Source organism: Harpia harpyja, chromosome 5 (genome assembly GCF_026419915.1).
Source record: "Harpia harpyja isolate bHarHar1 chromosome 5, bHarHar1 primary haplotype, whole genome shotgun sequence".
NCBI lineage: Eukaryota > Metazoa > Chordata > Aves > Accipitriformes > Accipitridae > Harpia > Harpia harpyja.
In genome coordinates this window covers 20,802,547-20,815,328 of record NC_068944.1, presented here as the reverse complement: position 1 = coordinate 20,815,328, position 12,782 = coordinate 20,802,547, and the positions used below count along the sequence as shown (strand labels likewise).

Below are 12,782 nucleotides of genomic sequence, written 5' to 3'. Positions count from 1 at the left end.
GGAAGCTTCCACTTGGGAAAATAAATAAAAAATAAAATCAATTAGACTATCATGCAAGAATCAAGACAGCTAATTTTGGTTAGGCCTTCCCAAGGAAGTCAACGCATTTATGAGAACCAGGTGATTAAATGCTGAATTTGTTGAGTAAGCTTTCCCATTTTTCTGCTCATGCTGTGTCTGCTAATCAAGTATAATTTTCTTTAAAGTCTTTTCTATTCAGAATAACTTGTCAAATACAATCTCTGGCTACTTCCTGATCTTTGAGAGGCTCATTGGGAATATTTTATTTAAATTTTGGATAAATAAATCATGTTACACATTTCTGTTTTCTAATTCAATGACTGTAAAAAACGGCGGGATACCTTTCATTTTACTGATAAAGAATAAATCTTTAAAAAAATGTTTTACAATATTTAACATAAAAATGACAGGTTTTGCAAGTCTCCAGATGTGCGGAAAGTGCAGAAAGTTAATGCCAAAATGAAGAAAAAAAATATTAGATATTTGAATAAGTATACATGCTATCTTTCAGTACTTGCCAAGACCAGATGTCAGCTCTGGGCTAGACTTTCAATTTAACTCCATTCTTGGCTCCTGGCTAGCATAAGAGCACAGACAACATTTTCAGTATGACCACGACATTCTCAACAAGACATGGATGGGGATTTGCTCTTTGATCCCATCTTCAAGAGGGAAAGTGGTCTACCTGGCATTCATGCCATTGGTACCAAACAGGATGCTGCTGCAAAGCTAACCTGTGTGCAGCTGCCTGGGACTGAGCAGAAATGTGAAGTACGGACTAGTGAAACACCTTAGCAGAGATACTCAGCTCAAAACCTCACTATTTTTTCCAAAGTAATTTTTTCTGATAATACAAAAGCATTGAAAAGTAATCCCTTTTCTTTATATGTAGTTTACAAATATTTGAGGTTTGATGCTGAGCAGTGAATGTATGTATGAGACAGCCAGCTACCCAACAAACCTCAGGAATGATACTCTAGCTTTGGTTTACAATATTAAAAAAGAAGTTATTACAGATGTCGTCAATCCAGAAAGATGCTTAGTGCCTTTTTCAGGGTGACTGAAGTATCTTTGGCTTTCATGGGTGCTTCAGGAGTAGGGCTAACAATAAGTAGAATCATAGAATTACAGAATCATAGAATCAGGTTGGAAAAGACCCTTAAGATCATTGAGTCCAACAGTAAACCTAACACTGCCAAGTCCACCACTAAACCATGTCTTCAAGCGCCATGTCTACACATCTTTTAAATACCTCCAGGCATAGTGACTCAACCACTTCCCTGGGCAGCCTGTAGACAGAGAAGGCATTGCTATTCTTAGTTTTCTCATGCAAAAGTTAGTGCAGGCACTTTGTTTTCCATGCAGTGGACATGCAGACATTTTTTCTCCTAAAAATGAAACTGGAGGCTAAAGCCATCCAATGACAGCATGTCATTTGCTTTGTTGTGTCAGGCAAGTGAAAATCGGAAGCTCCTGAACGCTCTGAAGGGTTTGCTGGATGACTTCCGCACGGAGCTGCGGGATGAGGAACGTGAGCGCCAGGGGCTGCAGCAGCAGTACGCCCTGGACAAAGCAGCCTGGGAGGTGGAAATGACTGAACTGAAGTGTCACCTTGAACAGGTAACATCCCCTGCTTCCAACACTGGTAAAGAATGGCTGAGGTGCTTAATGAAATGGGAAATCTGTGACAGCCAGGAAAGGGACTATATTTATTAATTTTACCCTTGTGCCTGAAAGCCCCCCTGAAGCCTGAGCAAAGCTTTGCCTTTGATTTGCCTCTTGGATTCCAGTTGTCCCAGTACAAGTGCTCGTGTAGTAGGTACTCTGTAACGTAGGCGAGGACAAAGGAACTGAACCTCATCTTGCTGTATTTTCTTAGAAGAGTTGGCTGGTAATGTATCAGCTGCAGTAATGAGACATGCAGGAGTCTGTATTTATTGGCATTTATAGGAGAGAAAAATGTCTTGATGTTGGCATGCTCACAATTAGCTCGTCTCTGTGCCTTGGCACGTAACAACTGTGGTATTTGATGCATAGGAGAGAAAAGAGTGATTTAATAATACTGAAGTGATAGATCAATATGTTAATATTAAACCAGCTATTCAAAGCTACTGGTTAGTGATGGCTGGTACCCCACTGAAGAGAGAGCTCTAGCTACCTGCCATGGGATACTGTTAGAAGTATGTATATAAAATCTGGTGCCAGGTGCTTCAGTGTCATGTACGGCTGTTCACAGAAGATGTACTGTTTCTGAAGCAATATGAAAACAAATCGGCGAAAAACCCACAAGGATTCATTTCCAAAGCTGATGGCATGAAAGCTCTAATTTTCCGCATTGAAGAGGGGAGGAGTGGGAGAATTAGTACGTTCAGGTCTTAAGAAAAGGATTTGTAATTGTAGAGCTTCTTTGTAGAAGACAAATATAATAAAAATACTCACTGCCGGGAGGGTGGTACATTTAGGAGGATTTACTGAAGATCGGAGACTCACTCTGATGTGCAGAGCTGAGATGCGAGTGCTGCTTCTCCTGCCCAGATACTGTAGGCTGCTTTCCCAGAATGAAGGAAGAAGCTTTCATTTATCAGTTTTCTCTCAACAGATTCAGATTCTCAGTTCAGCTGCTTCTTAGTGCACACACATTTCCAGACAACCGATCACTTGAAAAAGGAAACAAAATCAGTTCCCATTTTTGCTCCTCCCAAAATAAAACCTCAGTGACATATTTACCTTAAACTCGAGATGGCAACAAAGAACAAAACTTAGAGAAAGTTAGTCTGACAACAAATTGCCAATTTAGAGCTTGCATGCTTTGCTTTCGTGTGGGCAATAAACTCCCAGGCTGCCGCTTTGGCTGCTGTTTGGCATCAGGACGGTGCTGCCACTCCTGTGCAGGGAGAAGAAAGATTTGCCCCCTTCCTTCTAGGGCAAATCTTATCAGGTTCTTTCCTACCTCCATTGCTCCACTGGTAATAATGTATAACATATAGTAATTACTGATCCATGAGTGTTACTTTTAACATTTTTTCAAGCAAATGAAAAGAATGAAACTGGTCAATATTTAAGATGTAAAACTGTCTTCCTTAGCCAATTCCCCACAACATTTCTATTTCACACTAAAAACAGGTCCCTAATGCAGTAGCAAAAAGATAGCACATCAATCATTAGAATGTCAATTAGGATAGGGCAAACAATTTCAGTGTCCCACTGAGGTCTGGTGTGTGTGCTCACAATTACAAGGAGGAAATTAAAAAATTAATATAAAAATAATAATATAATAAACCTGAAATAGAAATAATATAATCATAAATTTAACTCAAACTAATGTTAAAGATTCAAAATATGGGGTGTTTTAACTATAGGTTCAATTTCAGGATCAAAATGGGAGGAGCTAGTGAACAACGTGTAAAATGCCAGCATTACATATAGTCTTGTTAACATCCGTTGCTATTCTGTGACCAACATGTGGCATAACAGCAGCTTTAACTAAATAGCCAAGTCTGTCAGGTTAGTATGGGTACGAGGACCTCATGATGTCATTTTGTTTTTTTGACTGGTAGTGATGAAGCAGTGGGCTGAACAGCGCTCCCACTGTAGGTTTCATATAGAGCTGCCAACCCCCTGTCAAGCCCACAGATAATCAAGGCCATTCTAGTTTCCACTGTTGTCTTCACTGCTGCTGTTTTCCACTTTTTTTGTGAAGCAGTAGGTCAATTAACAAGAGCATTTTCCTCAAGAGAGTCAACTCCTAATTAATAGTTACTGACAATGGTTTTGCATTTTGATACTTCAACTCTCTGTATAGGAAAGGAAGAAAAAAAGGAAAGAAAACTCTTTTGATACAAAAGCACTGCATATCAGAGGTGACAATGTACTGTTGCCTGTTGCTTTGGATTTTTAGTACTGCATATATCATTAAAAATAAAAGTCTTGGCTGTGTCATGGTTCAACCCCAGCCAGCAACTAAGCACCACGCAGCCGCTCACTCACTTCCGCCCCGCCCAGTGGGATGGGGGAGAGAATCGGGGAACAAAAAAGTAAAACTTGTGGGTTGAGATAAGAACAGTTTAACAGGACAGAAAGGAAGAAAATAATAATTGTAATAATAATAATAATAAAATGACAATAATAATAATAATAAAAGTCTTGGAATACACAAAACAACTGATGCACAATGCAAATGCTCACCACTCGCTGACCGATGCCCAGTCAGTTCCCAAGCAGCAATCCACCCCGCCCCAGCCAACTGCCCTCGGTTTATATACTGGGCATGACGTCACATGGTATGGAATATTCCTTTGACCAGTTTGGGTCAGCTGTCCTGGCTGTGTCCCCTCCCAACTTCTTGTGCCCCTCCAGCCTTTTTGCTGGCTGGGCATGAGAAGCTGAAAAATTCTTGACTTAGTCTAAACACTACTTAGCAACAACTGAAAACATTAGTGTGTTATCAACATTCTTCTCATACTGAACCCAAAACATAACAGTATACCAGCTACTAGGAAGAAAATTAACTCTATCCCAGCCAAAATCAGGACAACTGTCAGAAATGCATGTATATCTTATTTGGCAGAAAGATCCTTAGGCATTGTTTTTAAGATAAAATTGTGATAATGTTGAGCCAATAAGGAGTCCCAGTAATTCTCAGCTTACAGCTGGGCAAGTGAAAAATCCCACTATTCCAGGAACTGGGAACTGAGAAAAGTTTGGAAGAAGGAGGGAGTTAGTATGAGGGGCCAAACCCTGTGTATGCTTTGAGAACTTGCATGTAAGGACACAGACCCTCACTAGGACTTTGACAAATGGTCCAGCCTCAGGATGCTTGGAGGGAATATAAGCTGTGGTGCACATGGAGAGGCATCTCGCCACCCTTAGCAGTTAGCAGGTTTGGGAAAGTCACACCTAGACTTTCATGCTAAGGAGCCACCTATGGACCTTTCCTCCATGATTGGAGCTGTTTTGTCAAAACAGAGGCAGAAGGACTCTCTCCTTGCCAGGAGCATTGTTCTGCTTTCCATAGGCACCAAGAACTGTCTTCTGAATCTGAAGACACTGCCTCTGACTGGAGAAGGTTTTAGATCCCAAATCACTGAACACCAGGTAATTATTCTGAAGGTGTATCACTGTATACTTGCCTTGGTTTTGAACTCATCTTTGTATTTAGAGACTTCTTGTATTCTTCTCAAATGAGGTAAGAGCCAGGGCTCTGGTCTGGGTGACCCCATGATCCGGCATGGGATGACTTACTGTATTTTGGCAGCTTGGGCATGGCACTCTAACGGCAGCCATACATTCTTGGGATATCACTCCTCTGGAGCATGTTCTTACTCTCCACTGCCTCTCTCAGCTTCCTTGCTCTTTGCAGGCACCACTGCCTGTCTTGTTTGCTAACTGAAAGGCTGAGAATTTGCCCAGTGGTGGTGAAGAACTCAGTGGTGTAAGGGGAGAGAGAGAGTGAGTCTTGTTGAGGTTCAACATTTTGCTATTTTTTTGAGATTCAAAAAAATGGAAGAAGGAATTTGCTTTATAGGATAATCATATAAACTGTATATATTGCAACTGAGCATTTGTTTGCTTTATAGGTTGCTTTTAGCATTTTCATGCTTCATACCAGCTAAAGAATTTATAGCTGGCATTGGTGTGTCTTCACAACTTAGCATGCTAGCCATAGCTACTGCTGCATGTGGCATTATTCCCCAGGAGGCAGCAGAGTTGTAAGAGTCTGCACTCCAGCCTAGCTGGATTTATCCCAGACACTCCAGCAACCTCCCCTAAGAGCTCCTATTGCAAGATGAGAAGTCTGCAGTGGCATCAAAGGTCCTTGAAAGATGACTTACATATATCACAAAGAATAAGTCCTAAATAGCCCTCTGTCAGGCTTAGGTGTAAGGAAACTGTGCAGAGTTTACTTCGTTAGTCCCTTATGATTTTGACTGATCTCAGCTCTGCAGTGATACTCCTGAAATTCATGATTATTTAGTGTCACAGCTACTTAGTAAACCCAGCAGGAACTTGCAAGAGCGATCCAGGGTGGGAGGCACAGAACAGTAAAATTAAAGCAAACAAACCTAAAAGAATAGGTGCAAACATTGCTGACCCTGGATGCAGCACCAACTTTGACTCCTGCAACACCATGAAATGGAGCTGGGGACTTGTGGATGGACAGAGGAAGGATGTAGCAAAGGGCAAGAGGCCATCTCCTGAAGTTAGCAGTGAGTTTGGAAACTAGCAGTGATATTTTTATATATTGCTGAACTAACATGTGGGCAGTCAACATGGTGGGGTAGTGGGCAGGAAGGCAGCAAAGCTTTCTGGCTTCTTGAGGAGCCACGCTGTCCAGAATGGTGTCTCCCATCACGGATCTGCAGCACAAAGGTGTCTGTCCTGCGATGTTCTGCATTTCTGCCCCACGGCACCTCCAGTCCACCACCAAGCTATGCAGTTGTGTGCAGAACAGCCCCTCAGACATCATTGCGGGTCCCACAAATTTGCACTGCACAAATAGGATAAGTGTGAGAAAGATAGTGTCATGTGGACTTTGTTAAAACAGGATGCTGCTTTTTTATAATTGATTTTTTTGGTTGGTTGGTCGGTTGTTTGTTTGGTCATTTGAAACAACTGGACTTTGGATATTAGTGGTAGAGGATGCAGGTGTTTTAAGATTTCCCTGTCAATGCAAGTGGCTGTAACAGGATGTTCCTTGCAGCTCAGTACAATTTTAAATGACTCAAGCAATGACCTCTCGGCCATTTATTTGGAGAGGCTGTTCCAGAGACTAGTAAGCTTTACTCCTGAATCCAGTCTGAACTTCCCTTTGCTCAGAAAGTTTGGGCTTGTTTTCCACAAAGGACAAGGTGAGGGTGTCCTCCTCTCTTGCTAAAGGAGCATGTTTCCCAGCAGACCTGCTGTCTCTCCTTTTTGAGGACAACTTTAACTTAACAGAAGTAGAAATGAGTTTTCGCTGCTTTTCACTTCAGTTCCCCTGCAGAGCCAGGGGACAGAGATGTATCCCATTCTGAGTCACTCACACATCTACTGAGTTGTCAACAAAAGGTCAGGCTTCAGGGATAAATTCTTTGCTCGCTTGAACTTACATAAAACCATTGAGCATTTTTTTCACTCTAACAACATTCCAGCAGTGGCCCAGGTTGGGCCATCCCTGCCCTTGGAGGTTTGTCGGGATCCAACTGAACAAAGTCCTGCACAACCGATCTGATCTCAGAGCCAACCCTGCTGGAAACAGGGGGTTGGACTAGAGACCTCCTGACACCCCATGGAGCCTGCATTTTCCTATGAATCTATTACCTTCAGCCAGCTCTTCTGATCTGATTGAGCTGATGCCTGAGCATGAGTGAAGAAGAAGGGAGGGAAGGCAGCATCACCTAACTGCCCTAGAAATCAGTTCAGACACCAGAACCTGCAGAGATGGGGGGATGATCTTGGTACATCTCCTTCTGCTGCTAACACCCTCCTTTGTTGGAAGGTGTGAGGCGCTCTACAATAAGACCATTGCTGAGGGTTGTTCTGGGAAAAGTCTCTTCAGAAGATGAATGCACTCTCTCTAGGTTTTGGATGCACTGAGTGAGAGCATAAAAGCAGAGCAGTGGCTGAGGACGTTGTCCTGGTGATTGTCCCACAGATGATGATGAGGTTGGAGTTTATCTCCATGTTTCCTTCATTGCTGCTACCCACACTCCCATCAGAAAGATCATAACTGTTGCCTTAATAGCAGGACATGATAGATCTTGAGAAATTGTTCACTATGGTTTGCACTGTCTTGATTTTAAAACTTTGTTCAAGTTGAGCATATTTGATCATTTATTGAGATCCTAATATCTAAGAATTGCCATAATTTTGCCATTACCTTTGTGGACTTAGGTCTTTAACTCAAATTCATTGTCAGACACAGGCTTTTACCACAGAAAATTGAATGTCCTAGTAATGTTTCACTTTAATGCCAGCTGGAAGGGAAGAGTGAGAACACTTCAGGTGAAACAGGCCTCACTTCTGATGCAAAGGGAGCTTTTAAAAGGGAAAGAGAGGAGCACAAGAAGCTTCTGGCTGAGAGTCATGGTGTGGTGATGGACCTCCGCTGGCAAATCCAGCACAGTGAGAAGAACTGGAACCGGGAAAAGGTGGAGCTCCTGGACAGGCTTGATAGAGACCGGCAAGAATGGGAGCGTCAAAAGAAGGAGCTGCTCAGGCGGATAGAGCAGGTAAGGAGTCATGTTGGGGTGAGCAATGGCTGGCTGCAAGCATGAGGCATTGCACCATTACTACACTCAGGTCAAGGTCAAGAGACTGCATTAAGAAGCAGCACAGGAACAATTTTGGTTCCTTAGCTACATCAGTGTTTCTCATGCTACAAAACAATTTACACACACAAGGGAGTAAAAGGAAAATGCTCATAATCCCTATAAAAGACCACTTATGAGAAATCAACTCCAGGTTAAAGGCCATTTCCTGCCTCATTTCAATTACCCCGGACAGGCATGGTCACATCGATTCACTCTGAAAGCTTTTGTGCATCTCTTCATGCTAAAACACTCAATCCCACATGCAAGGTTATTCAAGGTTTGATATACAGCTTCCTGCCAAAAAAGTCTGTTCATCTGTGAATTAGCCACCAAAGATGCAGCTGCTGCAACTGTTCAGTCTCAACTGAATTCTTTTTCTCTACGAAAAGAACCCAGGGGTTAACACAAAGAGCCCTGAATGTTAACAAATAAACAGCTATCAATACTAAATATTCAGAAGATATTTCTGACCTTGGTCACATGAATTTTGTACACACCTCTGCTATCATTTGCAAATCTGATAACTGCATACCTGTTCCCTTGTTTTTCATGCCTATCCATACTTTCATCTGCTTGGTATTAGGGACAAATTATACCTAATGAATCTATTATCTGGTTGGAAGCCACACAAAAAAATAAAAAGTTTAACGAGGGAAAGTTAATACACTGTTTCTGACTGAACATTGTTCAGCTCTGAGTCATGCATTCCAGGAAAAGTAAGAAAAACAACTGAAATTGTGGGTCCTCAATTAACTGAATACTTTCTGTCCTTAGGACATCAGAAATGAAACAGCACCAGATTTGTGCATGCTCTCTAGGGAGCACTACGCTTGAATGAAGCACAAAGTAGCTTCACAAGTTAAGTTGATGAAAGTCCAGTGTAACTTCATGATGAGTTTTAGAAAAGGGTTTGTTATCTGTGTCTTACATTCCCATGCCTGGGCTGAAAGAAGCTAAAGAAAAGACACCAGGCTGTAAATATTATGAGTGCAAGACTAAACCTCAGTTTAAGCTATGGCTGTTAAACCCACAGAGAGGCAATTAGGAAAATCTGTACTCTACAGAAATTTCTAAAATCACTGCTAAAAGTGTAGGTCTGAGTGGGCAGTGACCAATATGAAGGTTTTACAGACAAAGAAAGGTGATTTTTTTAGCTTCTAAATTTAAAAATGTCAATAGATGATATTCTGGATTTTTTAATCTCCCATTTATCTGAGGGGTTTTGTGTATACTTCATGCAGCTTGTTGAGCTACCCCTTATAATGCAGCCCAATAGTACATCTCCTAACATAAAACAACCAACACCTATGAGCTAGGAAGGCTTGTAGCAGAGCTCTTCATCCAAATTACCTGGTTTCCAGGTTCAGTGGCAGAAGGTGCCGAGTTCTCCATGGCTTGACTGGGCTGGTTTCTAACTGTTGAGTTTCAGTGGCCAAACTGCCTCCTGTGCATTCTTCATGCACAATAGGAATTAAATAACCCTCAGAAAATTTCCCAGTGTACTAAGGATGTGGACACAAACTTTTCTTCAGATAGTCACTGGTACCCCTTCGGATGTGTGTGCTGCTGTCCCTATCAACTATTTTTTAATATTATCTCTTCAGTGTATCCTCAATAGCTTGAGGGACTTACTTAACCTGGTTAAAGACTGCTTTTTCTCTTCCCTGGGAATGGGGCACATTGAAGGAAGCAACAGAGAAATCCCTGTTAATGTTACCTAGCCTTTAATTTTCTTTAAACCTGACATAACCTCTCAGTGTCATCTTGGGAGAGCCTACAAAATAGCTCTTAACTAGTCCTGAAGCTGATTTCTTTTGTTAGTATTCTGAAACCTCTAGGCTTCAACTATATATTTACTGTAGAACAGAGTTGTAGACAGAATTAGCAATAGATAGGGGAAATAAAAAATATTATATCAAGCTAATTTCAGACGACTAGATGGTCAGAAATAACATTTGAAATCTTGGCTACCTGCCTGAAAAACTTCATAACTCCATCTTTGCTTACAGTCAAATATTTGCCTGTGTGACAGAAAGCTTCCAAATATTTGCAGGCTTTTAGATGAATATCCTCTCAGATCGCACTCATGCCCTACTTTATATGGAAACAATTAGTATATCTCTGAAGTCTTTCTCCCCAGGGTTTTCTATGTGTATTCCATGTATGGCAATATGTAGGGGATGAGGAGACTACACCAGTGTGTATGTTTGAAAAACAGAGTCTAAGAGATGGCAGAAGCATGTGTGCCAAATTTCATACTAATGCTTTATGCCTGTCTGCTTTCACACAGCTCCTGAATAATACATGTATGATAAGGGGGAAGCTCACACCAGTGTATAAAATATATAAAATACTTTACACTGGATGGTTATGGGAATACTGCTCGCATATAAAAAACACAATGACCTACTTTTTTGAGAGCTCAAAGTTGTGTTTTTTTCTTTTTGAGTACACTGTCACTTTGTTTACCCTTAGAGAATCTCCCTCCTCTGTGCTCCTAAAGCTAATTGTGCACAGAGCACACTGGCAAATACTTAAACCCACAAAATCACCTGTATGAAAAGTTGCGTGTTTAAAGGTATAAACACACAGGGACTCAAAATCTTTAGTCACTCTTGAAAAGTTAGGCCAGTATTTCTCACTTTAATTTTCCTGTCAGCTGTCTGAGATTCAGAGAGTGAGCCTGTATCTATACTATTTTCTCATAAAGGTTCCCAGATCATTATCTTTATAGGATCTCTGAAAATCTGGAAGAGCTTGCAACTGGAACTATGCATACAGAAAACATGTGATTACCATGTCTCCTTGCTTTGGGTCTTGCCCACGTGCTGGGGAATGGACTGCAGGATTTCTTGAGTTATACCTTCCAGCCCCTACCTTTATATGATACCTTAAATTAGCTCCTTTTAATAAAACTGTTTCAGATTTTGTATATCATGAGCAAAACACTGAAGATGCATTCCTTTTTGTAGACCTGAATCAAGCAAAAATCTCACTGATTTCAGCCCAAGTGCAAATTTAATCATTTGGGACCTAAAATGTTTTGGTCTACATTAGGCAATACAGTGTCTGTTTATTTTTCCAAACACATGCAACAAGATTAAAATGATGTGTTTTGTTGGTACTCAGTCTCTAGGGTCCTAGGGAGTGATTTGCATTTGCAGGTGATTGTCACTAATCTTAGCATGCTGCTCTAGCAAAATATCAGAGTTACTTATCAGATTCCTGCTGTCATTCATCATGTTTGAAAATTTCACTTACTTCATCTATCGTGTTGTATTTACAGTTAAAGGAGAAGTTGATCACATAATCTAATTTTAAGATTGGCAATTTCACTAGTGGTTCACCATCTCTTCACCCAGCTTGTGCAAAGTGTAGAGTTAATAGCTTTGATGGACCTTCCATAAATATGCATTTTCTTCAAGCATGCCTTGCATGCCTAATTCATCCCTTTGATAATGCTGTTCTGTACAAATAGTCAACTTTCTAGACGTGCGTTAGGGCTAGACAATCTATAAAACAAAGCTTTTGTCTTTTGTTAAGCGGAATTTTCCACCTCTGGAAACAAGTGATGTAGATAAAAGTGCAAATTTGTATTGCTGACCAGAAGAAAAATGTATTTGTTTTGATGACACTCCAAGTCACTCACCCTTCCTTGAGCTTCTACTTGTATTGCTTTAGGATCTCATATCAAGATTGCTTTTAAATAACAGTAAGTGTTGATTTGATTCCTTAAAAATCAGATTACAGACAGATGCATTATTTTTGTGTATATATGCACACGGTGTGTATATATGTATACATATATATGTAAAGAAGCATAACTATACATATACACATTTAATCACTCAAAATCCCATGAGTAATAGCATCAAAGTCCTAGAGACAGCTCCCTTTGCGGAAGGACCAGTACAGCAAAGCTGTCGTCCCTGGAGCCGGGTGGTGATTTCGAGGTGCCTCCTCAGGGCACAGGTGCCTTGCTCCTGGGGAAGGATGACTTCTGCAGAATGCTATATACTACATAAGTAATTGCTGTTCCTTTTAATTTGCCTTGTATCCAGCTTCAGAAAGAAGTGAGCCCACGAAGAGGAGGTGGTTTTCTGTGTGACCAGAAGGAGAGTAACCTTCGTCCATTTATGACCCAGGGGAACCTTCACATGCCTCGTCCAATGGGGTCAAGATCCTACTCCGATTCAGACACCATTCAGTTTGACAATTCATCACTGTCTAAGCTGAAGGAGAGCGATCGGTGCAGCGCCACGGAAAACCTCTTTCTGGAGTCGCTGTCTCTTGATTCCCCTGACGAATCTGATGAGCACCGGTCTCAGCATCTGGAGCGAGAGAAATTCTTGACCGGATTAACGGAAGTATGCTCTCTTCTACCTTTTATCAAGCTGGCGTGTTGTCTCTTATGTCAGAACTGGTACAGCATCCTGGCTGTAGGAAGTGAGATATTGTGTCACAGGCACA

The 12,782-nt window shown here is 41.3% G+C and overlaps 1 protein-coding gene across 9 annotated transcripts in view; it reads left to right on the top strand.

Moving 5' to 3' along the window:
* Positions 1-12,782, top strand: part of MTCL1 (microtubule crosslinking factor 1) — a 115,617-nt gene that overhangs the window by 88,746 nt on the left and 14,089 nt on the right. For all 9 annotated transcript variants that reach the window (XM_052786903.1, XM_052786899.1, XM_052786905.1 and 6 more), the window contains 3 exons: positions 1,474-1,641; positions 7,977-8,231; positions 12,374-12,679. In XM_052786903.1, the coding sequence (XP_052642863.1) occupies positions 1,474-1,641; positions 7,977-8,231; positions 12,374-12,679 (729 nt within the window). The remainder of the gene's footprint in view (positions 1-1,473; positions 1,642-7,976; positions 8,232-12,373; positions 12,680-12,782) is intronic.